This window comes from Staurois parvus, unplaced genomic scaffold (assembly GCF_062004578.1).
Source record: "Staurois parvus isolate SC_StPar_1 unplaced genomic scaffold, SC_StPar_1.0 ptg001840l, whole genome shotgun sequence".
In the NCBI taxonomy this organism is placed as follows: domain Eukaryota; kingdom Metazoa; phylum Chordata; class Amphibia; order Anura; family Ranidae; genus Staurois; species Staurois parvus.
The window spans coordinates 28,410-55,880 of record NW_028319636.1 but is presented as its reverse complement, the minus strand read 5'-3'; the positions used below and the strand labels follow the sequence as shown (position 1 = coordinate 55,880).

The 27,471-nt window shown below is 47.5% G+C and overlaps 1 protein-coding gene across 1 annotated transcript; it reads left to right on the top strand.

The window, feature by feature from the left end:
* LOC149434089 (sulfotransferase 2B1-like) lies at positions 1-27,058 on the top strand. The gene is made up of 7 exons (XM_089664107.1): positions 1-62; positions 7,187-7,453; positions 14,185-14,393; positions 16,556-16,682; positions 18,980-19,074; positions 22,244-22,424; positions 24,447-27,058. The coding sequence occupies exons 2-7, from the start codon at positions 7,315-7,317 to the stop codon at positions 24,560-24,562; spliced, it is 867 nt and encodes a 288-aa protein (XP_089520233.1). The 5' UTR covers positions 1-62; positions 7,187-7,314; the 3' UTR covers positions 24,563-27,058.
* Positions 27,059-27,471: the final 413 nt, after the last annotated feature.

The following is a 27,471-nucleotide window of genomic DNA, read 5'->3' as shown; positions in this document are numbered from 1 at the left end:
GCGAATTCCTGGGCTGTGAGCAGAAACGATCGCTGCTGTCCTGGCTGCGGGAACTGCAGAGGGTGAGACTTTTCATTCCTTTCATTTTCTGAGCCAATCTGTACAGAGATCTGTGGAACGTTCGCTGCTGTAGACAATCTGCCGCTTCCCCCATTCTGGATCTCAATTCTCTTCTTGTGTTTTTATAAAGATCTCCAACCTTCTCTCTGTACACCATTCACCTCTGACGTCCCTTCTCTGCCTCCATCTGTAGGGGGCGCTGTGAGCGTTGCAGCGTGATGACCGCGAACACGGCACGTCAAAGGCGTACAGAACCCAAAAAACGTTTCCATATCGCAGCTTACCAATCATTGGATGTGGCGGCTGCATTCCTTTTCTTTTTCCTCCTTCTGGTGATCTGTCCAGTAAAAAACACTCTATATTAGAGCGCCCCCACTCTGGAGGAAGGAGCACAGGGGGCACCTTTTGGACAGCAGCATTGTCAGTCTAAAGGGAGGAGAGTGTTAGTGTATCTAAATCTGCTAGTCCATCTAACACCCCCCTCCCTTCAGAATGACAATGCTATTGTCTAGAAGGTGTCCCCTGTGCTCCTTCCTCCAGAGTGGGGGTGCTGGAATACAGAGGGTTTGTCTGGAAATTGGCTGCAATGTATTAGTGTATCTATATCTGCTAGTCCATCTAACAAATTGAAGCCAAACCCTCTGTATTAGAGCAACCCCACTCTGGAGGAAGGAGAACAGGGGACACCTTTGGATAGCAGCATTGCCAATTCAAAGGGAGGGGGCGTGTTAGTGTATCTAAATCTGCTAGTCCATCTAACACCCCACCTCCCTTCAGATTGGCAATGCTGCTATCCAATGGTGTCCCCTGTTCTCCTTCCTCCAGAGTGGGGGTGCTCTAATACAGAGGGTTTGTCTGGGGCTTGGCTTCAATTTGTTAGATGGACTAGCAGATTTAGATACACTAACACCCCCTTCCTTCATATTGATAATGCTGCTGTCCAAAAGGTGTCCCCTGTGCTCCTTCCTCCAGAGTGGGGGTGCTCTAATACAGAGGGTTTGTCTGGGGCTTGGCTTCAATTTGTTAGACTAGCAGATTTAGATACACTAACAAATTGCTCCTTCCTCCAGAGTGGCGGTGCTCTAATACAGAGGGTTTGTCTGGAGCTTGGCTGCAATTTGTTAGTGTATCTAAATCTACTAATCCATCTAACAAATTGAAGCCAAGCCCCAGACAAACCCTCTGTATTAGAGCACCCCCCACTTTGGAGGAAGGAGCACAGGGGGACACCATTGGATAGCAGCATTGCCAATCTGAAGGGAGGGGAGTGTTAGATGAACTAGCAGATTTAGATAGAGGGGGGTGTTAGTGTATCTAAATCTGCTAGTCCATTTTTAACCCCCCCCCCTTCAGATTGGCAATACTGCTATTCAAAGGTGTCCCCTGTGCTCCTTCCTCCAGAGTGGGGGTGCTCTAATACAGAGAGTTTGTCTGGGGCTTGGCTTCAATTTGTTAGATAGACTAGCAGATTTAGATACACTAACACCCCCCTCCCTTCATATTGACAATGCTGCTGTCCAAAAGGTGTCCCCTGTGCTCCTTCCGCCAGAGTGGCGGTGCTGTAATACAGAGGGTTTGTCTGGGGCTTGGCTTCAATTTGTTAGACTAGCAGATTTAGATACACTAACAAATTGAAGCCAAGCCCCAGACAAACCCTCTGTATTGCAGCACCGCCACTCTGGAGGAAGGAGCACAGGGACACCTTTTGGACAGCAGCATTGTCAATATGAAGGGGGGGGGATGTTAGATGGACTAGCAGATTTAGATACACTAACACAATAAAGTCTAGCTCCAGACAGCACTTTGTAATCAGTTCCAGCAAACAGTTTTTTTGCCCTTTTGGGATAAAGTTTTTACATAAATCAATCAAATCTGATCATTCTAAGCACCCTGTCAGTGTTTTAAATGGTTTGTCTCAGTCCTTTAACTGCTACATCCGTAAGACAGCTTGTTATTTTTGAAAAACAGACTTTCTGGCTAGATCACCAGGTGACAATAAAGAGAGCCTAAAAAAGAAAACGAATGCGCGACCTCTAAGATTTGATAAGCTGCAATATAATAAATGTTTTGCTCCCACTTGCCCGCAGTCCGGGTGCAGGAATTGCAGCTGTTCCCACAACCACCCCCAGCCAGATTCTGCTGCTCTTACAGGGACACGCGGGGGGGCTGCCATTCTGAATGCCACCCCCCATGTCAACAAGACCGTGCGGCTTCCCTGTGGATGTTTTTTTTGTTTTTGCGGGAAATGCAGGCATAGCGCGCATTCAAATGAATGGGTTTGCTGTGCCTGAGCAAATGCAGGTCGCACGCCCCCCCAATAGTGTGAACATGGGGTACACCTCTGAATACATAAATGGGGCCCCAGGAGGTTAGTGGATGGTGATCCCCTCCAGCACCTCCGTTTCATTTTTTAAATTTATTTTATTATTTTTTTTATTCTTCTTTAACAAAAACGTGTACTGGAAAAAATCCCCGGCTCCTCGGGGGCTTCGCTGACTTCTCCTTCTGTACTTCAAATAGCTTTTGTAGTTTATATTTGACCTGTGAGGCGCTACAAGGGGTGCGACGTGTTCACACTTAGAGGGGAACTCAACTCCGTCTGTCACCAACTGCGACCACACTGCGATCACACTGCGATCAGACGCGACCACGCGGCTCTTCACTGCAGGAGAGGACATTCAGTGTTTGCAGCCCAAACTGGAAACTGCAACAAAAAGGGGGGGATGTTGTTAAGGGTTTGTGAGCGACACGTCCTGCGCTGTCCTGATTTATTTATTTATTTCAGGTACTTATATAGCGCCGTCAGTTTACGCAGCTCTTTACATATATATTGTACATTCACATCAGTCCCTGACCCTCAAGGGGCTAATAGAATGACTAAATAAAATACAGAGTAACAATATCGCTACAATACATTTGATGAATAAAGCTTCCCACCGCTGTTTGCAGGCTTCATTCACACAGAAGCAGCTCCTGCTCCTGACATAGGGTGGGACTGGGCTGAGGGTGATGTTCAGGTCCCTCAATGAAATGTCGTTTGCTGTCCAGGGTGTTCGCTGTTGGCTCTTACATAGCGAAGAACTGGCCGGCAGATAGAAAAGCAGCACTGATTGGTTCAATACCCAACAGGCGGTAAGTCTACTCCCTCCACAGACCTCGTCCAATCAGAGCCCCAGTCCTATTCTAGCTCAAATGCCACCACAACCCTAGGTCAGTCCCAGTCCTATTGCTACCACAACCCCATTACCATTATAGCCCCATACCCATCAAAGTCCCAGTCCCATCACACCCCCAGTTCCATCAGAGCCCCAGTCCCATCACACCCCCAGTTCCATCAGAGCCCCAGTCCCATCACACCCCCAGTTCCATCAGAGCCCCAGTCCCATCACACCCCCAGTTCCATCAAAGTCCCAGTCCCATCACACACCCAGTGCCATTAAGAGCCCCAGTTCCATCAAAGTCCCAGTCCCATCACACCCCCAAAGCCATTAGAGCCCCAGTTCCATCAAAGTCCCAGTCCCATCACACCCCCAGTGCCATCAGAGCCCCAGTCCCATCACACCCCCAGTGCCATTAGAGCCCCAGTCCCATCAAAGTTCTAATCCTTTTTACTCCATTTACAGCCCCAGCTCCATCACAACCTTAGTTCAGTCCAAGTCCTACTCCTAGTACAGCCCCAGTCCCATCATACCCCCAGTGCCATTATAACCCCCAATTCCATCAAAGTCCCAGTCCCATCATGATTCTATTCCTTTCACATCCCTAGTCCCATCACACCCCCAGTGCCATTATGGCCCCAGTTCTATCAAAGTTCTTATCCTATCCGGAAAAAACGGAATTATCCACAGAAGGTCAGCAAATGGTCACTCCCAAGCAGGGGCGGACTGATAATTTGGAAAATCGGGCACTGCCTGAGGGCCCGGGGTCAGTAGGGGGCCCCATGAGATGCCCCTGGTACCTTTTTCATAGGCTTTTTTGAGTTTGGGCAAGGACACAGGGGCCCCATGATCCCCTATTGCCCGGGGGCCCCATGAGTTGTCAGTCCGCCCCTGCGGGGGCCCCATGAGTTGTCAGTCCGCCCCTGCGGGGGCCCCATGAGTTGTCAGTCCGCCCCTGCGGGGGCCCCATGAGTTGTCAGTCCGCCCCTGCGGGGGCCCCATGAGTTGTCAGTCCGCCCCTACTCCCAAGCTTTCTTTTTAAAGGTTTACTTTACTTTAATGATGTGATTTGTGTTCCTGAAAGGATTCCTCGATTCTGTTGTCTGACCAATATACGGGATTGCATTCTATCTCCAAGGATCTGGGGTCCCACATTATACGTCCTGCAGTCAGATCTGGAGGAATGCTGTCACCCCTTCCCCCCCCCCCCCCCTCCGCCTGCTATAAAAATAAGACCTCATTACTAACGGAAAACTCCAGGGGGAGCGGATAGAGGTCTGCTTATATTAGGGGGCTGGGAAACTGAGGTCATACCTGAGGATTGGGGGGATCTGTGCCAATAGATCACTTTTAGGACAAGGGGGGGAGGGGGAGATTATTCCTACAATCTAAGGATATACAGCTAGTATGAAAAAGAGAAGAACCGATCCCGAACAGTCAATTGTAATAATTTGTTATACTTAAAAAAAAAAAAAAAAATCATTTCTTTCCTTTCAGGGCTTTCCAGCTTTTTATATATCCACTTGTAAAAAAATCCGCAAACGCAAAACACCTAAGAAAACGTGTGTTTGAAAAATGCAAAATGTGGCAGAGAAATGCATCAATTGTAACACACATAGATGTGAACGAGGCCAAAATTTGTTGTAATCCCTGAAAATATAGGGCTCATGCACACCGGCTCAGGCTGAAGAAATGGCTGCTGTTGGGGGCGTCTGGAATTTTTCTTTATATGGCTCTGAAAGCATAATATAATAATAATATAAATAATATAATATAATTTTTTTTGTTTACTTAAAAAAAAACCATATATATATATATATATATATATATACAGTCATGGCCGAAATTGTTGGCACCCTTGATATTTTTCCTGAAAATCAAGTATTTCACACAAAAAAGGTATTGCATTAACACATGTTTTGCTATACACATGTTTATTCCCTTTGTATGTATTGGAACAAATATAAAACAGAGGCAGAAAAGCAAATATGACATAATGTCACACAAAACCCCAAAAATGGGCTGGACAAAAGTATTGGCACCCTTAACTTAATATTTGGTTGCACACCCTTTGGAAAACATAACTGAAATCAGTCGCTTCCTATAACCATCAATAAGCTTCTGACACCTCTCACCCGGAATTTTGGACCACTCTTCCTTTGCAAACAGCTCCAGGTCTCTCTTATTGGAAGGACACCTTTTCCCAACAGCAATTTTAAGATCTCTCCACAGGTGTTCAATGGGATTTAGATCTGGGCTCATTGCTGGCCACTTCAGAACTCTCCAGCGCTTCTTTGCCATCCATTTCTGAGTGCTTTTTGACGTATGTTTGGGGTCATTGTCCTGCTGGAAGACCCAGGATCTTGGACGCAAACCCAGCTTTCTGACACTGGGCCCTACAGTGCGACCCAAAATCCTTTGGTAATCCTCAGATTTCATGATGCCTTGCACACAGTCAAGGCACCCAGTGCCAGAGGCAGCAAAACAACCCCAAAACATCATTGAACCTCCACCATATTTTACCGTAGGTACTGTGTTTTGTTCTTTGTAGGCCTCATTCCGTTTTCGGTAAACAGTAGAATGATGTGCTTTACCGAAAAGCTCTATCTTGGTCTCATCTGTCCACAAGACGTTTTCCCAGAAGGCTTTTGGCTTACTCAAGTACATTTTGGCAAACTGTAGTCTTGCTTTTTTATGTCTCTGTGTCAGCAGTGGGGTCCTCCTGGGTCTCCTGCCATAGCGTTTCATTTCATTTAAATGTCGACGGATAGTTCGCGCTGACACTGATGCTCCCTGAGCCTGCAGGACAGCTTGAATGTCTTTGGAACATGTTTGGGGCTGCTTATCCACCATCCGGACTATTCTGCGTTGCAATCTTTCATCAATTTTCCTCATCCGTCCACGACCAGGGAGATTAGCTACAGTGCCATGGGTTGCAAACTTCTTGATAATGTTGCGCACTGTGGACAAAGGCAAATCTAGTTCTCTGGAGATGGACTTGTAACCTTGAGATTGTTGATATTTTGCCACAATTTTGGTTCTCAGGTCCTCAGACAGTTCTCGTCTCCTCTTTCTGTTGTCCATGCTTAGTGTGGCACAGACAGACACACAATGCAAAGGTTAAGTGAACGTCTCTCCTTTTTATCTGCTTTCAGGTGTGATTTCTATATTGCCCACACCTGTTACTTGCCCCAGGTGAGTTTACAGGAGCATCACATGCTTGTAACATTCTTATTTATCCGCAGTTGTGAAAGGGTGCCAATACTTTTGTCCAGCCCATTTTTGGAGGTTTGTGTGACATTATGTCGAATTTGCTTTCTTTCCTCCCTTTTTTTGTTTTGTCCCAATACACACAAAGGGAATAAACATGTGTATAGCAAAACATGTGTTAATGCAATACGTTTCGTGAGAAATACATGATTTCCTGGAGAAATATCAAGGGTGCCAACAATTTCGGCCATGACTGTATATATATATATATATATATATATATATATATATTTCTTGTATTAGATTTTTTTTAGAAATATATAAATTCTAAAATATATATTATAATAATAATAAAAACAATAATATATATGTGTTTGTGTGTAAAATTATATATAAAAAAAAATAATAAAATATAATTTTTATGAAAATGTTTAAAAACATAAGTAAATATAAAGGATGTGGACTTGGTGGACCTCTTGGTCATCTTCTGCTGTCCCTCTTCTATGGTCCGCTCTGCCTTCTCTCCTCTGATCCATGGTCAGTTCTGGGACATTTAAAGGGACCAGCATTTCTGGAGAGCGATGGATCCCTGGACCCCGGACCTCAGAAGCGCCCCCCCCTATTCCAGTGATCAGACCTCTGCTCTGTGTATCCTCATACTGTACACTTGGCCATGCTGGGCACACAGGCCGGTTCTCCTTGATGTTGTCTTTGCACTGTGCAGCCTCTTGTTCATTCTCTGTTTGTTTCCTCCACAGACGATCGCACTGCTGAAGAGGAAGCCGCGGCTGCCTGGTCACTTCCCATCAGCCTACACAGCTTCCTCCTCTCCTGATTGCTGGAGGCTCCATCACACGGCTTTGCGCACACAAAGCACCTCCTTGGCATGGACAGGATGTCTGTCACCGAGCTCTTCGCTGGCATCCCGCTTCCAGGACATCTGCACACCCCGGAGTCCCTCCAGTACGCCCAGGACTTCCAGTTCAGGGAGGGCGATGTGGTGATTGTCACCTATCCCAAGTCAGGTGAGGCTGCACCCTCCTTCTCATCTGTGCAAGTCTTGTGGAACTACAACTCCCATCATGCATTGCTAAAAGATCTGCTTTTCTAGCTGCATTAAGAGCCATTCACACTACAATGCACATAAAGCGCTCCTGCAGTCTGCTCTGTGATGCGTTTCTGTGCATTTTTTTTTTGCATGGTTGTGCGTGTTTACAGGTGCCTTTAAGCGCTTCTTCTTTTTTTTTTTTTTCTCTTTTCCAAAGGCATGTTTCCTCTGACCTGTTGTGAGTGAGAGGTACGCTGCAGCGGGTTTGATGCGTTCACATGCATTTCTATGTATTTATTATGCAAACATGTTGCATTCAAATCTCACTGTTATGGAATGCAGAGAAACCGAGTTCTGTGTGAACATGTCGCATAGGAAACTGTTATCTGTGTGTCGTGTCAGAGTCACTGACATCTTCAGGTCTGTGGGAGCACCTCTGTCTGGTCTGTGTTAGCACCTCTGTCTGGTCTGTGGGTGCTCCACTGTCTGGTCTGTGGGAGCTCCACTGTCTGGTCTGTGGGAGCTCCTCTGTCTGGTCTGTGGGAGCACCACTGTCTGGTCTGTGGGAGCACCTCTGTCTGGTCTGTGGGAGCACCTCTGTCTGGTCTGTGGGAGCACCTCTGTCTGGTCTGTGGGAGCACCACTGTCTGGTCTGTGGGAGCACCACTGTCTGGTCTGTGGGAGCACCTCTGTCTGGTCTGTGGGAGCACCTCGTTCTGGTCTGTGGGAGCACCTCTGTCTGGTCTGTGGGAGCTCCTCTGTCTGGTCTGTGGGAGCTCCTCTGTCTGGTCTGTGGGAGCTCCACTGTCTGGTCTGTGGGAGCACCTCTGTCTGGTCTGTGGGAGCACCTCTGTCTGGTCTGTGGGAGCACCACTGTCTGGTCTGTGGGAGCACCTCTGTCTGGTCTGTGGGAGCACCTCTGTCTGGTCTGTGGGAGCACCTCTGTCTGGTCTGTGGGAGCACCTCTGTCGGGTCTGTGGGAGCACCTCTGTCTGGTCTGTGGGAGCACCTATGCCGGGTGTAGTGCAGTAACACGTGGTTTTTCCCATGACGCACCAAAACTGGGCCGCCATTTGCAGACACGCTTGGGTTTCATTAAGTCGTAACACCCCCAACGCATCTAGACAATGCACGGACCTTCGCCTGCTGAAACGCACGGTACTGTGGTTTCCTGTGTCTTGGTGCTGCGCAATTTTAAAAATCACACCGGCACCTTTTCTGCGTATTTCGCATGCATAGAGAAGCTCATTAAAAATGCGCCGTGGGAGCCCACAAAAGTGCGCACACTCAGATGACCCTCCTGGTGTGAACAAGCCCTCAGACTGCTGTGCCCCAGGACTGTGCGTAATTCTATGGGGTGCCGTGACTGGGGGTACAAAGGTTGCAGTCGGGCAGCGTTTTTCAACCTATTTAAAGGAACAATGTTGTCTCTTGGGAGACCCTTCAGACTCTTACACCCAGGTTTATGGGGTCCATGTTTGACACTGGATTTGGCCCCAATGCACTGGCCGGTGGGGGAGGGTTTGCTAGATACTGTTGGACCACTATTTTTGAATTGCCCCTTATTCAGGACCCCCTTTAGTGTAGAGATTAGGGGGAGAAGTCACTGGTCCGCTTGTTTACTAAGAACATGGAAACAATTACAAAATAATGTGCGACTCAGTAAAGGGTTTATTACAGCTTTTCCATCCTGTGTACTGTGTGTTGCACAAATAAATGTTTCCCCATTGGCCTTGGCGTCAGACTAAGTATTTTCAGTACCATTTCAGAATATAGTAAACATATCAGAGTAGAAGAAACCATTGGAAATTAAAAGAAAAAAAAATGGCGCCATGGAATTCCAGGATTGTCAGGAACCATGAATCGGGTGGAGACAAAGTGCCGTTAAAATCACACCTTTAATAAAATGGCAGATATACCCTAGATCAGGAACCTAGTCAAAACAGAAGCTGGGGTCTGGATGCCAGAGCAGGTTATCAGACGAGCCAGGGTCAGGAAACCAGAGCAGGTTATCAGACAAGCCAGGGTCAGGAAACCAGAGCAGGTTATCAGACGAGCCAGGGTCTGGATGCCAGAGCAGGTTATCAGAAGAGCCAGGGTCAGGAAACCAGAGCAGGTTATCAGACGAGCCAGGGTCTGGATGCCAGAGCAGGTTATCAGAAGAGCCAGGGTCAGGAAACCAGAGCAGGTTATCAGACGAGCCAGGGTCTGGATGCCAGAGCAGGTTATCAGACGAGCCAGGGTCTGGATGCCAGAGCAGGTTATCAGACGAGCCAGGGTCTGGATGCCAGAGCAGGTTATCAGACGAGCCAGGGTCTGGATGCCAGAGCAGGTTATCAGACGAGCCAGGGTCTGGATGCCAGAGCAGGTTATCAGACGAGCCAGGGTCTGGATGCCAGAGCAGGTTATCAGACGAGCCAGGGTCTGGATGCCAGAGCAGATTATCAGACGAGCCAGGGTCTGGATGCCAGAGCAGGTTATCAGACGAGCCAGGGTCTGGATGCCAGAGCAGGTTATCAGACGAGCCAGGGTCAGGATGCCAGAGCAGGTTATCAGACGAGCCAGGGTCAGGATGCCAGAGCAGGTTATCAGACGAGCCAGGGTCAGGAAACCAGAGCAGGTTATCAGACGAGCCAGGGTCAGGAAACCAGAGCAGGTTATCAGACGAGCCAGGGTCTGGATGCCAGAGCAGGTTATCAGACGAGCCAGGGTCAGGATGCCAGAGCAGGTTATCAGACGAGCCAGGGTCAGGATGCCAGAGCAGGTTATCAGACGAGCCAGGGTCAGGAAGCCAGAGCAGGTTATCAGACGAGCCAGGGTCATGAAACCAGAGCAGGTTATCAGACGAGCCAGGGTCAGGAACCTTGAAGTCAGCATAGTCAGGAGCCAAAAATCAGGAACAGGAATCGGAAGAGCCAGACCGAGTTGTACACACTGGATATCATAGACCACACAGGGAGGAAATGAGCTAACCTGCTAAAATGACAAAAAGGGCTGTCTGTGGGCGGGACTAATGAGGCAGGTAGTGGTATCCAGGTGAGTCGCTGTGGAGACAACGAATGGCTGGTAATTGACAGCTGAGCAGCTTCGGAACACTGGAAGAAAAGAGCTGCTCGTTAAGTAGCAGGAGCCCAGCCCTGACAAAGGTGGCTCCTGTAGCCTGGCAACACAGGGTAAACTACCAGGATATATAAAATGATATAAAAAACAAAACCGGCAATTTTTCGAATCCAACAGAACCAGCGAATATACAAAATGAATGTTGAAGATACGAAACGAATTCTGAAAATGAATTGATTAAACATAACAAATATGCCAAAGCAAAATTCTTCAATGAAGGGGTGCATCTGAAACGAACATTTCCGGTGTGCACATGTCTACTGAGAAGTGCAATATAAAGAAAGGGGGGGGGGGGGGTCCTGCGTCCTGCGCCACCATCTTGGTCCAGCTTTGTCATCATGATCCTGCTGCTGCTTCTGGGCTCCCCATGCCAGCTCCGCCTACTGGACACCTTCTGCAATGACGTTGATATCCCAGGAGGCTGTGGTAGTAGGACATGTCCTTGTCACGTGGGTGAAAATGGCAAGGTGGGGGTGAGGTTGGACCAAAAAAAAAAGCAAACCACAAATTAAAGGGAAGGGGGGCATTTCACAATGCTTCGGGGGGGGGAGGGAGCCAGGCAGGTAGACTTGCAGGAAGAAGCAAATGTCTGCTTTGAGTTATGTAACCCGAGGTTCCGGTGACATCGTTTCGACAGAAGCTTCAGTGTCATTGCTTGAACCTCGGACAGGTTGGTCAATGTTCAGTACATATTCACCAACACAATATGTAACATCCAGAAATCTTTATTCCAAGTGATCACACCATGGCCGAAGGGTGCAGCGTTTCGGGGCCACGCAGGATCCCTTCATCAGGCTGTGTGGCCCCAAACATTACACTCTTCTGATAACTGTATGTGTAGCCAAAACCTTTTTTTTTAGTGTTGGATAGAGTTAGGATCCAGAGTTAAACCCCCTTCCAGGTTATTTTCTTGCGGTCTCGGCGTAATTAGGGGATTTTCCTTCAATTTCTGTTCCAGACACGCCATGGGAAGCTAAAAGGAATCTCCTGCAGTGAGGGAAATTCCCACTTGGCAGTTGTCCCCAGAAGAGACGCCCCATTGGAAGATTTCCCATTACCTCTTGTTCCAGGGACAGCTCTGAAATTCTGGATTTCCTTTTGTTTCCAGTGTGACATTAGGAAGATTTACCATTTATACTAATGACCACTGTGAACAGAGAGTAATAAAAAAAACTAGACAGAGGGTCTAACCCAGCCTTTTCAACGCAAAGGGAACCCCTGCTAACGATCTACAGCTCCTGATACATTAGTGTGAAGGATAGTGGGAAGAATGTCCCTTACATTGGAGGTCAGTGGGAGGAATGTCCCTTACATTGGGGGTCGGTGGGAGGAATGTCCCTTACATTGGGGGTCAGTGGGAAGAACGTCCCTTACATTGGGGGGTCAGTGGGAAGAATGTCCCTTACATTGGGGGTCAGTGGGAAGAATGCTCCTTACATTGGGGGTCAGTGGGAAGAATGTCCCTTACATTGGGGATCAGTGGGAAGAATGTCCCTTACATTGGGGATCAGTGGGAAGAATGTCCCTTACATTGGTGATCAGTGGGAAGAATGCTCCTTACATTGGTGATCAGTGGGAAGAATGTCCCTTACATTGGGGGTCAGTGGGAAGAATGTCCCTTACATTGGGGGTCAGTGGGAAGAATGTCCCTTACATTGGTGGTCAGTGGGAAGAATGTCCCTTACATTGGGGGTCAGTGGGAAGAATGTCCCTTACATTGGGGGTCAGTGGGAAGAATGTCCCCTACATTGGGGGTCAGTGGGAAGAATGTCCCTTACATTGGTGGTCAGTGGGAAGAATGTCCCTTACATTGGGGGGTCAGTGGGAAGAATGTCCCTTACATTGGGGGTCAGTGGGAAGAATGTCCCTTACATTGGAGGTCAGTGGGAAGAATGTCCCTTACATTGGGGGTCAGTGGGAAGAATGTCCCTTACATTGGAGGTCAGTGGGAAGAATGTCCCTTACATTGGGGGGTCAGTGGGAAGAATGTCCCTTACATTGGGGGGTCAGTGGGAAGAATGTCCCTTACATTAGTGGTCAGTGGGAAGAATGTTCCTCACTTTGGGGGGGGTCAGTGGGAAGAATGTCCCTTACATTGGGGGTCAGTGGGAAGAATGTCCCTTACATTGGGGGGGGTCAGTGGGAAGAACCACCCGCCACCTTACAGATAGCTAAGAAGATCAATGGTGTCAGTGGGAACTCACCTGAGAGGAAGGAATTGCTCATGGAACCCCAACAACCTCTGAAGGAACCCTGGTTGACAAGCCCTGCTCTAACCCTTCAACATCCTATTAAAACAAAAAAAACACGAGCTTCATTGTTGGGCCGGAGCCCCCAAAAACCTCTCAGCACCACTTTGTCATAAGCATTCATCCATGAGTTTCAGCTCTTATATCACCAGTAGATTTTGGGGAGAAGCCTACCCCCTATTAACATCAGTTGTACCCAAGACCCTCGTAAAGTCCTCTGTGCCACACCTACTGAACAACCATGGCTACGCCTTCTCTTGTTTATGACCTCAGGTGACTGTAGATTGTATTTGATATTTGAATTCTTGTACTGGAAAGACTTGTTGGAAACGCCTTGATGAAGCTTTGCCAACAGGCCGGCCTGGCATTCCAGCAGATACATTCTGTGATTCTTCTGAAATAAAACCAACGTCTCTATTTCCGCATTCCTTGGTATCGGAATAAATCAACTCCGGTGCACATGTGTGGAGTTGCGTGATTCTGACCCGGCCAATCAAGATGGTCGGAGGCCCCAGACCCAGAAAAGGTTGGGCAAAGTAGATGGTGCCAGCGAGCTAAGGGGACTGAGATTAGTTCCACTTACAGGGGTGGACTGACCATTTGGAAACTCGGGTACTGCCTGAGGGCCCTGGGTCAGTAGGGGGCCCCATGAGATGCCCCTGGTACCGTTTTCATAGGGTTTTTTTGAGTTTGGGCAAGGACACAGGGGCCCCATGATCCCCTATTGCCCAGGGGCCCCATGAGATGCCCCTGGTACCGTTTTCATAGGCTTTTTTGAGTTTGGGCAAGGACACAGGGGCCCCATGATCCCCTATTGCCCAGGGGCCCCATGAGTTGTCAGTCCGCCCCTGTCCACTTAACCCCTGGATCACATTTGTGCGGGCCACGATTTGTGCGGACACGAGAGCCCATTCATTGGAATGGACTCCCGTGCCCCGGGACACGCAGAGAATAACTCCCTGCACTACTTGGGAAATCGCAGCCCGCAGGTTCCCAATACGGTTGTGATTTCCAGTGCGGGCTGCGTGCCATTAGAATTAATGGTACCCGCCTGCGGGTCCCTCATTCCTCTGTGTGGGTGGTGCGTCTGCAGGTATTTGTGCGGGTCCCACAGCGGCACCACCCACACAGGTGTGAACCGAGGGTCAAACATTTTCTTTACAGTAGGTCTTCTCTTTTCCCATGCTGTAGAGCGGAGGAGGGGTTTGCGGGTAAATTTGGAAAATGGCGGTACATATCCTTTAACTTTATTATTCCTGCCATATTACAATGGCATAGGACTGATTTTACTAAAGTTTTTTTTTTTTTAACTTGCCTAAGAATTTGTACTATATTTTAGGCACAACATGGATGCAAGAGATCTTGACGCTAATCTACAGCCAAGGCGATACAGAGATTGCTATGACTGTCCCCAACTGGGAGCGGGCCCCTTGGCTGGAACATACTTACTTCAAGGATACCCTAAAGGAAGGAGAGGGCCCCAGAATCATCACCACACATCTCCCTAGTGACATCCTGGTACCGGCACTGCAGAACTCCAAAGCTAAAGTAAGTCATAGTCAACCATAGATGATGCATTGGTCTTCCTGGTCACATCTGTAGAACTCTAATCAGATTCTCAGGATCTAAGAGTCCCTCTCCGATGACAACACTTTGCTGCCTTCTCTATACGAAAGTGACAAACTGGGACCTGTTGGCACAAAGGTTTCTTTAATAAGCTGGGAAGCCTCCAGGCGTGGTAACTGGTGCACAGACCAAACGAAACCAAAAGAACACAAAGGCCTGGTGCATTCCCATCAAATCTTTATTAAGAAATAAACCAATGAGTGTGTAGTCCAGGGGTCTCCAAACCTTCTAAGTAAAGCCAGTTTACTGTCCTTCAGGCTTTACACTGTGTATAGAGAGGGTGCAGCAGACTAGTGCATTCTCTTTATATACCATCTATTTATCAAAGGAGAACAGGTGAATATTCCCACAAACCAATGTGAAGGACTTGCTCAACCATATCCAAACAAAGGACCACCAGAGCCACCGATCACACACTTCTTGTATGCCAGGAAGAGAAGACGCGGGTCCGGAAGAGAACACACGGGTCTGCAGATGTTTGCTTACACGTTTCACGTTTCATCAGAGCTCTGATTAAGAGGGATCTCCCCTTGAAACTATATAAGAAGCATCAAAGTTCTGATGAAGAGGGTCTCCCCTTGAAACTGAATAGGAAGCATCAGAGCTCTGATGAAGAGGGTCTCCCCTTGAAACTGAAAAGGAAGCATCAGAGCTCTGATTAAGAGGGATCTTCCCTTGAAACTGAATAGGAAGCATCAGCATTCTGATAAAGAGGGATCTCCCCTTGAAACTGAATAGGAAGCATCAGAGCTCTGATTAAGAGGGATCTCCCCTTGAAACTGAATAGGAAGCATCAGAGCTCTGATGAAGAGGGCCTCCCCTTGAAACTGAATAGGAAGCATCAGCATTCTGATAAAGAGGGATCTCCCCTTGAAACTGAATAGGAAGCATCAGAGCTCTGATGAAGAGGGCCTCCCCTTGAAACTGAAAAGGAAGCATCAGAGCTCTGATTAAGAGGGATCTTCCCTTGAAACTGAATAGGAAGCATCAGCATTCTGATTAAGAGGGATCTCCCCTTGAAACTGAATAGGAAGCATCAGAGCTCTGATGAAGAGGGCCTCCCCTTGAAACTGAATAGGAAGCATCAGAGCTCTGATGAAGAGGGATCTCCCCTTGAAACTGTATAGGAAGCATCAGAGCTCTGATGAAGAGGGATCTCCCCTTGAAACTGAATAGGAAGCATCAGAGCTCTGATGAAGAGGGTCTCCCCTTGAAACTATATAGGAAGCATCAGAGCTCTGATGAAGAGGGATCTCCCCTTGAAACTGAATAGGAAGCATCAGAGCTCTGATGAAGAGGGATCTCCCCTTGAAACTATATAGGAAGCATCAGAGCTCTGATGAAGAGGGATCTCCCCTTGAAACTGAATAGGAAGCATCAGAGCTCTGATTGTGGGAGAAAGGGTTAATCTCTTATGCCTGTCTATATAAAATAGATGGTATATATAGAGAATGCACGAGGCTGGTGCGCCCTTTCTCTATTCCTCTATACACAATTTATTTATCAAAGGAGAACAGGTGAATATTCCCACAAACCAATGTGAAGGACTTAATCAACCATATCCAAACAAAGGACCACCAGAGCCACCGATCACACACTTCTTGTATGCCAGGAAGAGAACACACGGGTCCGGAAGAGAACACACGGGTCCGGAAGAGAACACACGGGTCCGGAAGAGAACACACGGGTCCGGAAGAGAACACACGGGTCTGCAGATGTTTGCTTACACGTTTCAAGGGGAGACCCCTCTTCATCAGAGCCCTGATTTAAGAGGGATCTCCCCTTGAAATTCTGCTATGAGCATGTCCTTCACATTTGTTTGAGTATATTCACCTTTTATTCCTTTTTATAAATAAATGGTATATAACTATAAGGCACTAGGCCGGTGCGCCCTTTCTCTGTTCTTCTATACATAATGCTTGCAGTCAGCAGGGGCAGAGAGCACAGGATGTCATCCGCTTCTGGCAGAAAGACTTTTTCGTTTTGCATTTTTTATCAGATAAAACCTTTTTTAATGATATATGTAACTATAGGAAGCAAATGAGAACCGCCCTTTTAGTGAGAAGCCTCTGTGTTTTTTTCAGGTGATCTACCTTGCCAGGAATCCAAAGGATGTGGCGGTTTCCTTCTACTATTTCCACAAGATGGCCAAGTTCCTCCCAGATCATAACACCTTCTCTGAATTCTTGGACCTGTTCCTGGAGGGTAAAGGTATGTCTTTGAAGTTGTGTAAAATTCTCCAGATTTGTGTACACTGGCACCTCTGTCTGCTTTTATCTTCTTCCAAGCTGATGGATCTCCAGGCCTTCTATGGTATCTTTTATCCATGGTCTATCAGATCTTCTATCCACGTACATAGGAGGTCATGTGCTGCGCTGGCCTAACGTTTGATGGAACAATGAACTATTGTCAGTTGTGTCTCACTGAAGTACTGAAAGTGTGTGTGTGTGTGGGGGGGGGGTTATTCAGTGGTAGTTTGAACTAACAGGAAGCCGTGCTGCCAGATGTAGCCTTCTTCAGGGACACTTGGCCACCTTTTTTGGAGTACCCAGTTGGGGTGCTGAGGCCTATACATGGACGTTGGACAGAGGACTCTTCCCTGCTTAGAGTTTGCTACTCAGAACATCTATAACTTGGAGAAGCATTTGTGATGATACCGGGAGTGATCTGTATTGAAGACCCGGGGCTGTATCAGTCGGATATATTATACTGCGTATTTTGGCCGATCCTTCAGGTGGTCAAACCTTCTGGTAAGAGGCCCATTCTTTGGGTGGAAGGTGATGGTCTTCTCTCTGGATTGGGATTTTTTCTTCATGCCCCAACCTCTACCTGCATATGTGAATTCTATATGGACTTTGCTGCCACTTCTGTGCGTTTTATATGAACCTTATATGCGTTTTTATATGAACCTTTTTTGCAATGCCATTGAGATGCATGTATACATAGCGTGCAATTGGTTTGTTATTTACGTTTTGGCCTGCTTGATGTGCAAGCTGCTTTTATCTATTTGATGCAGGGGTGGACTGACAACTCATGGGGCCCACGGGCAATAGGGGATCATGGGGCCCCTGTGTCCTTGCCCACACCCAATAAAGCCTAAAAAAGGTACCAGGGGCATCTCATGGGGCCCCCTACTGACCCCAGGCCCTCGGGCAGTGCCCGAGAGCTCGAATGGTCAGTCCGCCCTGATTTGATTACTTTAAATTCCAAGCCCAAGTCCTATTTACATATATATTTATTATTGTACATTCCCATCAGTCCCCTCCCCCGAGGAGCGTACAATCTAAGGTCCCTAACTCACATTCATACATACACATATTAGGGACAATTTTAAACCGAAGCCAATTACCATCCCAGTATATCTTTGGAGTGTGGGAGGAAACGGGAGTACCCGGAGGAAAACCAAGCAGGCACAGGGAGAACATGCAAACTCCAGGCAGGTGGTGCCGTGGTTGGGATTTGAACCGACGAACCCGGTACTGCCAGGCGGAAGTCTAACCAAGCTCCTGATGGAGTGAAATGCGTGAAGGAAGCCGGTGGTCTTTCCCAGTATTGGGTGACCTTCATAAACCTACTCAAGACTTTTGGAAGTTGAGCGGCTCCATCCGTATTTGTTTGCCTCCGATGTTGGAGGAGTGCAGACCACTCCGGAGCTTGCGTGTTACAGTCGGCGGAACGTTGAGGGGGGATCTTGTAGCCGAGTGGATGGAACAATTCACATTAATATTTGAGCTGGCGATAGGGGGCGGTGTGGTGCGCATTTCAGCTCATCAAGCAGTTCTCTTTCTTTTTTTTTTCTTCAACTTTATTTGAAGTGCACAAAGCAACACTTCATGTCACTGTATAGCAGCACGGTGCAGTGCGCTGCTGTACTCAGACTAGCAATCCTTTCCTGTGCACTGCGATAACGTGTCTTCATGTTGTTGCAGCTCACTGCACCACACCTCCAGGCTGTGTTGCAGTGTCAACAAGACACACAGAAAACTATTTGTTTTCTGTGTGTCCTATCCGTCACCTGCATTTTTCCAGTGCAGTAAAACGCAGTTCATGTGTGAACAGGACCTTAATGTGTTTGGGGTGTCACCCAAAAAAGATCGCCTTATGTTGTGATAACATGCGCTTGCACCACAACATGCAGCGGCAGAAGGGTGTGCACCCAGCCTAAACCTGCAAACCGCTAGATATAAATGACCTATAGAGGAACTGTGTTACCTGACAAAGGATTTGCATTCATGTCCATCCAGTTCTGGGTTTTACACAACCCTGCCACATAGCACAGTCCTGTCTGGCAGGGCTGGAGACCTGTTTTTAATCTGCTGATGTTCAGCATCACTTACAGGTCTTGTCCCTCCCCCGGCCTGTGACTGGTCAGAGAAGGAGAAGCGGCAGACTGATGAGACCATCTTTCTTTCCCTCTTTTCTCTATTTTCCAGGTTTTATTTTTTTTCTTAAATAACGTTTGCCGATCTGCTATAAATGACTTGCCGGTTGTTTGTTGCCTCCTTTAGTGCACTACGGATCCTGGTTTGATCATGTGAAGGGTTGGTACAGGCAAAGAGACAACCTGGACTTCTTCTACATCACTTATGAAGACTTGCAGAAGGTTGGTGATCTCCTCCTGGTAGGAAGTAATCCCAGTTCTCCTGTCCCATTAATGAATGCCTGAATGAGGAGGAATGAGCGCCCGGTGTCCGAAATAATGCAGCTCATGGTGGGAGAATACAGTCATCGAAAATGTGAAATTGTACAAATCGAGAACGCGTTTTGGAGGGATTGCCTCCTCCTTCAGGACTGTTGGTAACAGCGATGGCGGGCTCTGTGGTAGTATAGTACTGGCTTGTGCAATGCAGAGGCAAAACAACAAACAGCCCTGAGGAAAGGGAGGAAATTGACCCAAATCCTTCTCCTGCAGCCCATGCCATGGATTGCCGCTCTGTTGGAGAGATCTTCCGGCTTAAGGATTCTGCAGAAACTATCCCTTCTGTTGAACCCTTGGTCCCTTGCTGCACTTAGTGGTTCCTCCTAAAAACGTTCAAGTATTTTTACTATGTCCTGCAGAGAACTGCGTGGGTCCAGAAGGCAAGAGGAACCACAGCAAACATAGTGGGTCCAGAAGGCAAGAGGAACCACAGCAAACCTAGTGGGACCAGAAGGCAAGAGGAACCACAGCAAACATAGTGGGACCAGAAGGCAAGAGGAACCACAGCAAACATAGTGGGACCAGAAGGCAAGAGGAACCACAGCAAACATAGTGGGACCAGAAGGCAAGAGGAACCACAGCAAACATAGTGGGACCAGAAGGCAAGAGGAACCACAGTGAACATTGTAGTTTCTCTTGCCTTCTGGTCCCGCATTGTTCTCTGTGGTTCCTTCTGCCTTCTGGTCCCGCATTGTTCTCTGTGGTTCCTTCTGCCTTCTGGTCCCATGCAGTTCTCTGCTGTTCCTTCTGCCTTCTGGTCCCATGCAGCTCTCTGTGGTTCCTCCTGCTGTCTGGTTTCATGCTGTTCTCTGCGGTTCCTCCTGCCTTCTGGTCCCACGCTGTTCTCTGCGGTTCCTCCTGCCTTCTAGTCCCACTCTGTTCTCTGCGGTTCCTCCTGCCTTCTGGTCCCACGCTGTTCTCTGCGGTTCCTCCTGCCTTCTGGTAGCACGCTGTTCTCTGCGGTTCCTCCTACCTTCTAGTCTCACGCTGTTTCTGCGGTTTCTGCTGCCTTCTGGTCTCACGCTGTTCTTTGTGGTTCCTCCTGCCTTCTGATCCCACTCTGTTCTCTGCGGTTCCTCCTGCCTTCTGGTCCCACTCTGTTCTCTGCTGTTCCTCCTGCCTTCTGGTCCCACCATGTTCTCTGCGGTTCCTCCTGCCTTCTGGTCCCACATTGTTCTCTGTGGTTCCTCCTGCCTTCCTGGTCCCACGCTGTTCTCTGCGGTTCCTCCTGCCTTCTGGTAGCACACTGTTCTCTGCGGTTCCTCCTGCCTTCTGGTCCCACTCTGTTCTCTGCGGTTCCTCCTACCTTCTGGTCTCACGCTGTTTCTGAGGTTTCTGCTGCCTTCTGGTCTCACGCTGTTCTCTGCGGTTCCTCCTGCCTTCTGGTCCCACTCTGTTCTCTGCGGTTCCTCCTGCCTTCTGGTCCCACCGTGTTCTCTGCGGTTCCTCCTGCCTTCTGGTAGCACGCTGTTCTCTGCGGTTCCTCCTGCCTTCTGGTCCCACGCTGTTCTTTGCGGTTTCTCAGGAAGCACAGAACAGCGTGGGGCCAAAAGGCAGGTGGAACCACAGAGAACATGGTGGGACCAGAAGACAGGAGGAACCACAGAGAACATGGTGGGACCAGAAGACAGGAGGAACCACAAAACGGCATGGGACCAGGAGATTGATGGTCCCTAAGATGTTAGTTTTTGAACAGACTTTAGCAGACGATTCCTCTTCAAAGGAGTGACAATCGGCAACACGGGCAGCAGGATAGGCGTGTATACAGAGAGTATTTAATTTCTTTGCCAGGACAACTTTCTGGAATACGTAATTTTCAGCAGGGTCACTTTTAAAACAGAGTTTGGCCCATGAAGAACGAAGCAATGGGGTATTTTATTAGCAGTTCTACCACAAGCATAGAATTGCCCTTCCTTGGAGCTCCCACCAGAAGACTGGAGGCAAAGTCTCCTACCCAGTACTTCAGCGTATGGGGACCATGTGACCCGCTCCTCTTCCTCCCATGTGACAGGGCTGGTGCTTGGCAATTGGCTTGTTAAGGACCCTGTTCTGTTACACGGGGATGGGCAGAAGGTCTTCAGCCTGGTGTCCTTAGCCACAGGGCTTTCTCTTTACTCCTCCAAGCCATGGCTGGTGCTTGTGATAGGCAAACAAGGCAGCCGCCTAGGGCACACTGCTGCCTAGGGCAGAGAAGGAAAGAACATGTACACTGACACCCTCTCACCTCACCACTGCCACATATACAGGAAGATGATAGCCTTCCTCGTTGCCGCCATCCATAGTTAAGCCTGGCTGACCAATCACAGGTGCTGATGTCAGTAGTGGGCGGGCCGCATTTACCCTTCTCCCCGGAGAGCCGTACAGCATGGATGGTGAGGGGTTCAGCACTGGTAGTGTTGTCTTTCCAACATGAAGGAGTTTGGGTCCGGTGTGCCAGGCCTAGACTTCTCTTCCAGTCATGGAGCTAGGATGTGGGGCAGACTGACCATTCAGGCACTCGGGCACTGCTCGAGGGCCCAGGGTCAGTAGGGGGCCCCATGAGATGCCCCTAGTACCTTTCATAGGCTTTTATGGGTGTGGTTTGAGAGTGGGTGAGGACACAGGGGCCCCATGATCCCCTATTGCCCGGGGGCCCCATGGGTTCTCAGTCCGCTGCTGGCTAGGATGCCAGGCAGTGTGGAGGTACTGTGCCGGTCACTGGAGGACTTGTATGGCGGCAGCGCAGCCTCCAGCTAAGGTGACCCGGGTGATATGTGTCTGGTGTTCCCACCTCCTCTCCTTCACCCCGGGCACCTGACACAACCACCACCATAGGGGGTCAGTTTTATTTTTTGGGGGGTGCCTGTAGCTGGTATTGCCTAGGGTGCAAAATAGTGCTGGTCCTGCTCCCAGCTAAATGGAGTGGCGAGGGAGTGAAGGGAAAGGGTTTGTAGAGTCCACATTGGGGTGATTCTGGTGCTTTGCCCCGGGGGGGCTGTTATATGTGTTCTGTGTGTGTTGGGGATCACAAACTTGCATTGCCATTGAGGAGCACAAGAAATGCGTTTTTCAGCTCATCTTCTGCCTTTGTTAGGATTTGAGAAGAAGTATAAAGAAGGTGTGCAGGTTTTTGGGCTGCCCCATGTACTCCGAAGAAGTGGATAAGGTGGAGCACCATTGCCAATTCCCTGAGATGAGCCAGAACATGATGGTGAACTACATGCTCATCCCCAAGGAGATCCTCAACCACGATCAAAGCAAATTCATGAGGAAGGGTAAGTGACTTCATGTACGGAGGTTTTAAAAAGTATATTGAGTATAAATTGTACAGTAAATGATACAGATTATATGAAAAAAAGTCAAATAAAATGTAATGGTGTCATTAAAGTGTTAATGCTAATAATATACACTGTATTAATGACACTGGCTGGGAAGGGGTTAACATTTAGGGGCAATCTAGGGATTAACGGTTTGCCTACCATGTTTGCTGCTTTTTACTGAGCAATGTTGCGGGGTGTTACTCGCTGCTTGTGCAGGGAGGAAAAAAATGGCACATCGCTGCTTGCTGAAGAGCGCCCTATGTTGTTTACCAACACAGAGCTCTCTTCTGTCATTCGCTGAGCCGATCCGATTCCTTCCATAAATCATTGGCCAGGACCCACTGATCGGCTTGTGCTGTAACAAATGACAGCACAACCGGGGCGGGCGCCCCTTACCTGGATATGAAAATCATGTATGTTTATGTGATCCTGCGCAGCCGAGGTGGTTAATATACTGAACTTCATGTGAACCCGAGGGATGAAACTTCAGCATAGGACCCATTGCTGCCAATTTGTAGTAAAGCTACACTACTTTTACTACTTCTACTTCCACTAATACATCATCTACGTCTACTTCTACTTCTTCTACGTCCACTTCCACTACTTCATCTACGTCTACTTCTACTTCTTCTACTTCTACTTCCACTACTTCATCTACGTCTACTTCTACTTCTTCTACTTCTACTTCCACTACTTCATCTACGTCTTCTTCTACGTCTACTTCTACTTCTTCTACGTCTACTTCCACTACTTCTTCTACGTCTACTGTCACTACTTCTTCTACTTCTTCTACGTCTACTTCCACTACTTCATCTACGTCTTCTTCTACGTCTACTTCTACTTCTTCTACGTCTACTTCCACTACTTCTTCTACGTCTACTTCCACTACTTCCACTACTTCTTCTACTTCTTCTACGTCTACTTCCACTACTTCTTCTACGTCTACTTCCACTACTTCTTCTAATTCTACTTCTTTTACTTCCACTACTTCATCTACGTCTTCTTCTATGTCTACGTCTACTTCTTCTATGTCTACTTCCACTACTTCTTCTACGTCTACTTCCACTACTTCTTCTACGTCTACTTCCACTACTTCTTCTACGTCTACTTCCACTACTTCTTCTACTTCTTCTACGTCTACCCTCCACTACGTCTACTTCCACTACTTCTTTTACTTCATCTACTTCTACTTCTTTTACTTCCACTACTTCATCTACGTCTTCTTCTATGTCTACGTCTACTTCTTCTACGTCTACTTCCACTACCTCTTCTACGTCTACTTCCACTACTTCTTCTACGTCTACTTCTTCTACGTCTACTTCCACTACTTCTTCTACGTCTACTTCCACTACTTCTACGTCTACTTCTATTTCTTCTACGTCTACTTCTACTTCTTCTACGTCTACTTCTATTTCATCTACTTCTACTTCTTCTACATCTACTTCCACTACTTCATCTACTTCTACTTCCGCTACTTCATTTATGTCTACTACTACTTTTTCTACTTCCAGTACATTTTCTACTTCCACTTCTTCTTCTTCTTCTTCTTCTACATCTACTTCTTCTATGTCTACTTCCTCTACTTTTTTTACTACTTCCAGTACATTTTCTACTTCCACTACTTCTATGTCTGCTTCCACTACTTCTTCTTTTACTTCCACTACTTCTTTTACTTCCACTACTTCTTCTTTTACTTTCACTACTTCTTCTTCAACTTCAAATACTACTTTTATGTCTACTTCCTTTACTTCTTTTACTTCCACTACTTCTACTTCCTCTTCTTTTTTTCTACTTCCACTACTTCTTCTTTTATGTCTACTACTTCTTCTTCCTCTACATTTTCTACAAATACTTCAAATACTACTACACATACTTCTACTACTACAAATACTTCTTCTACTACTAAAAAAAATTTTTTTTTTTATCTTTTTAGATGTCATTTAAGGATTGCCTCATATCACTCTCTTGTTTCTGTAGGTATTGTGGGTGATTGGAGACAACATATGACGCCGGAGCAAAGTGACGCCTTTGATAAGATTTTCCAGGAGAAGATGTCTGGCTGTGATCTACAGTTTCTCTGGAATTTAGACTAAACACAAGGCGAATCGGTTCCGGGACCTCAAGTGTTTAAAAGAATTGCAAATATTTATACGGAAGAGCCTCATAGATCTAATCTAAGCGCAGATCTAGTCTAAACAATGACGTTGGCATCACTCAACCTTGGAGCCAGAAGGACAACCACAATGTGATGAAAGAACTTGTATATTCGGAATGTACACTCTTTGCATTGACATGCCTGATGGAAACATTCCAGCCAGACAGGTTGTGGTGAGATGGACTTAAAGGACCAAAAGTACCTCCAGTAATCCAATGAGAAGCACAGAAGACTTTTCTTGATCCAGAAGGTATCTCCATGTCTTGTTTCCATCACACATCCAATAGGGGTTTACTCTTCATTTTAGGACAGTGGGCCGAGTCATGAACATTCATTCTCTCCCTGTGGCATCCAGAATCGCTGATAGAATAGGACTGATACATCCTAATATGAGAGAGACTTTTCATCCAGAGAGACTTTTCATCCAGAGAGACTTTTCATCCAGAGAGACTTTTCATCCAGAGAGACTTTTCATCCAGAGAGACTTTTCTTCCAGAGAGACTTTTCTTCCAGAGAGACTTTTCTTCCAGAGAGACTTTTTCTTCCAAACTGCATACAGCCGTCTCAGGCTAGTTGGCCACCATCAGTGTGGTGTATGGAACCATGGCTGCTTACAAACCAATGAAAGTCTCTGGACATCTTATGGCGATATGTCCCAAAAAGGAACTAAAAAAATCCTCCCTCTAAACTGATTTGCATTGGCTCTGTGGGCTTTAACCACTTGCTGTCCACCAAATGTAGAAAAATGTTCCAGGATTCAAGTGGTTAAAACCATTCCAGAACTTTTTTTATACATTTGGTGGACAACTTGGTACCAGTTTTTTCCCAGCTGCTGATTGGCTGTTCAGTAAAGTGATTGGGCCGGCTCTACAGCCACCTAATCACTTTTACCGTAGTCAGAAGGGCCGGCTGCTCCCACCTGTAGAGGTTCCTGGGCTCTCCTGTTCCCCCAGGGAGCTCAGGACTTTGGTAAACAGCCGGGATGACAAGCTACAGAGAAGGTCGAGGAACATTCATTCCCTGATCTGCTCTGTAACTAATGAACCCATAAACAATGATGACTCTATCACTTCCGGTTTTGGCTGCTACAGCTAGGGAAGCTGCTAATTAAAGTTGTTAAACCCCAAACCCCGCATTCACTATATCCGCTCTCCCCGGACCCCGCATTCACTGTATCCGCTCTCCCCGGACCCCGCATTCACTGTATCCACTCTCCCCGGACCCCGCATTCACTATATCCGCTCTCCCCGGACCCCGCGTTCACTATATCCGCTCTCCCCGGACCCCGCGTTCACTATATCCGCTCTCCCCGGACCCCGCGTTCACTGTATCCGCTCTCCCCGGACCCCGCGTTCACTGTATCCGCTCTCCCCGGACCCCGCGTTCACTATATCCGCTCTCCCCGGACCCCGCGTTCACTATATCCGCTCTCCCCGGACCCCGCGTTCACTATATCCGCTCTCCCCGGACCCCGCGTTCACTATATCCGCTCTCCCCGGACCCCGCGTTCACTATATCCGCTCTCCCCGGACCCCGCGTTCACTATATCCGCTCTCCCCGGACCCCGCGTTCACTATATCCGCTCTCCCCGGACCCCGCGTTCACTATATCCGCTCTCCCCGGACCCCGCGTTCACTATATCCGCTCTCCCCGGACCCCGCGTTCACTATATCCGATCTCTCCGGACCCCGCGTTCACTATATCCGCTCTCCCCGGACCCCGCGTTCACTATATTCGCTCTCCCCGGACCCCGCGTTCACTGTATCCGCTCTCCCCGGACCCCGCGTTCACTGTATCCGCTCTCCCCGGACCCCGCGTTCACTGTATCCCCTCTCCCCGGACCCCGCGTTCACTGTATCCCCTCTCCCCGGACCCCGCGTTCACTATATCCCCTCTCCCCGGACCACGCGTTCACTATATCCGCTCTCCCCAGACCCCACATTCACTATATCTGATCTCCCCGGACCCCGCGTTCACTATATTCACTATATCCGCTCTCCCCCGGCCCCGCATTCACTGTAAACTCACCCCTGTCGCAGCCCCCCCCCCCCCTCTTTGTGCATACACACAAATGCAACCACATATGTACACAGCGATTGCACCACACGTGGTATCTCCACAAATCTCAGAATCATAACAGAGATTCTAGGGCCATCGATCCCAACTAACTCTACACTGATGATCTGTCAAGGTTTTTGAAGCCTCACCTATGAAAGATTTTAGGTACTGTAGTTTTTGTCACCATTTCGCCGGTACATGCAATTTTGAGTCTTGACATGTTTGGTATCTATTTAATCAACGCATCATCATCTTTTATATTCTACCTAAAATGGGTATTTTATATTTTGTAATTTTTTTATAATAGATTCAAAAATGTTATATTCTCTAAACTTTAGAGCATTTAAAATTAAATAAATAAATTGCATTTGATAAACGGATGTGAAAATATCATGTGGCATACAAAAAAAATGCAACAGCCACCATTTTTTATTCTCTAGGGCCTCTGCTTTCGGAATAAATAAATAAAAAATGAAAAAAATAAATAAATTAAAAATATATATATTTATTTAAAAACAACAACAAAATATTTATATATATCTCCATTATGTTTGGGGGTTCTATGGAAGATAGTAGAAAAAAAATGTTGGTTTTTTTTTTTTTTTTTTTTTTTACGTGTATGAAAAAATTTAAAAAATTGCCACTGATGGCAAGTGGTAAAAAGTCTTGTCTGATATTTTCTTCATGTGTTCTGTTTTTTGTACTTGTAGTACATTGCCCCAAGCGCTGTTTATTCTAGCTGTGAGGTTGCACAGAGCACCCCTCCTCCCTCCAAAGCCATCCGACAAC

What these genes read in the sequence shown, in the direction of transcription:
- LOC149434089 (XM_089664107.1), top strand. Translation starts at nt 7,315, where the DNA reads ATGGACAGGATGTCTGTCACCGAGCTCTTCGCTGGCATCCCGCTTCCA. An exon ending in TGTCACCTATCCCAAGTCAG is followed by an intron (nt 7,454 to 14,184) that starts GTGAGGCTGCAC and finishes ACTATATTTTAG; the next exon opens with GCACAACATGGATGCAAGAG. An exon ending in CTTATGAAGACTTGCAGAAG is followed by an intron (nt 19,075 to 22,243) that starts GTTGGTGATCTC and finishes TGCCTTTGTTAG; the next exon opens with GATTTGAGAAGAAGTATAAA.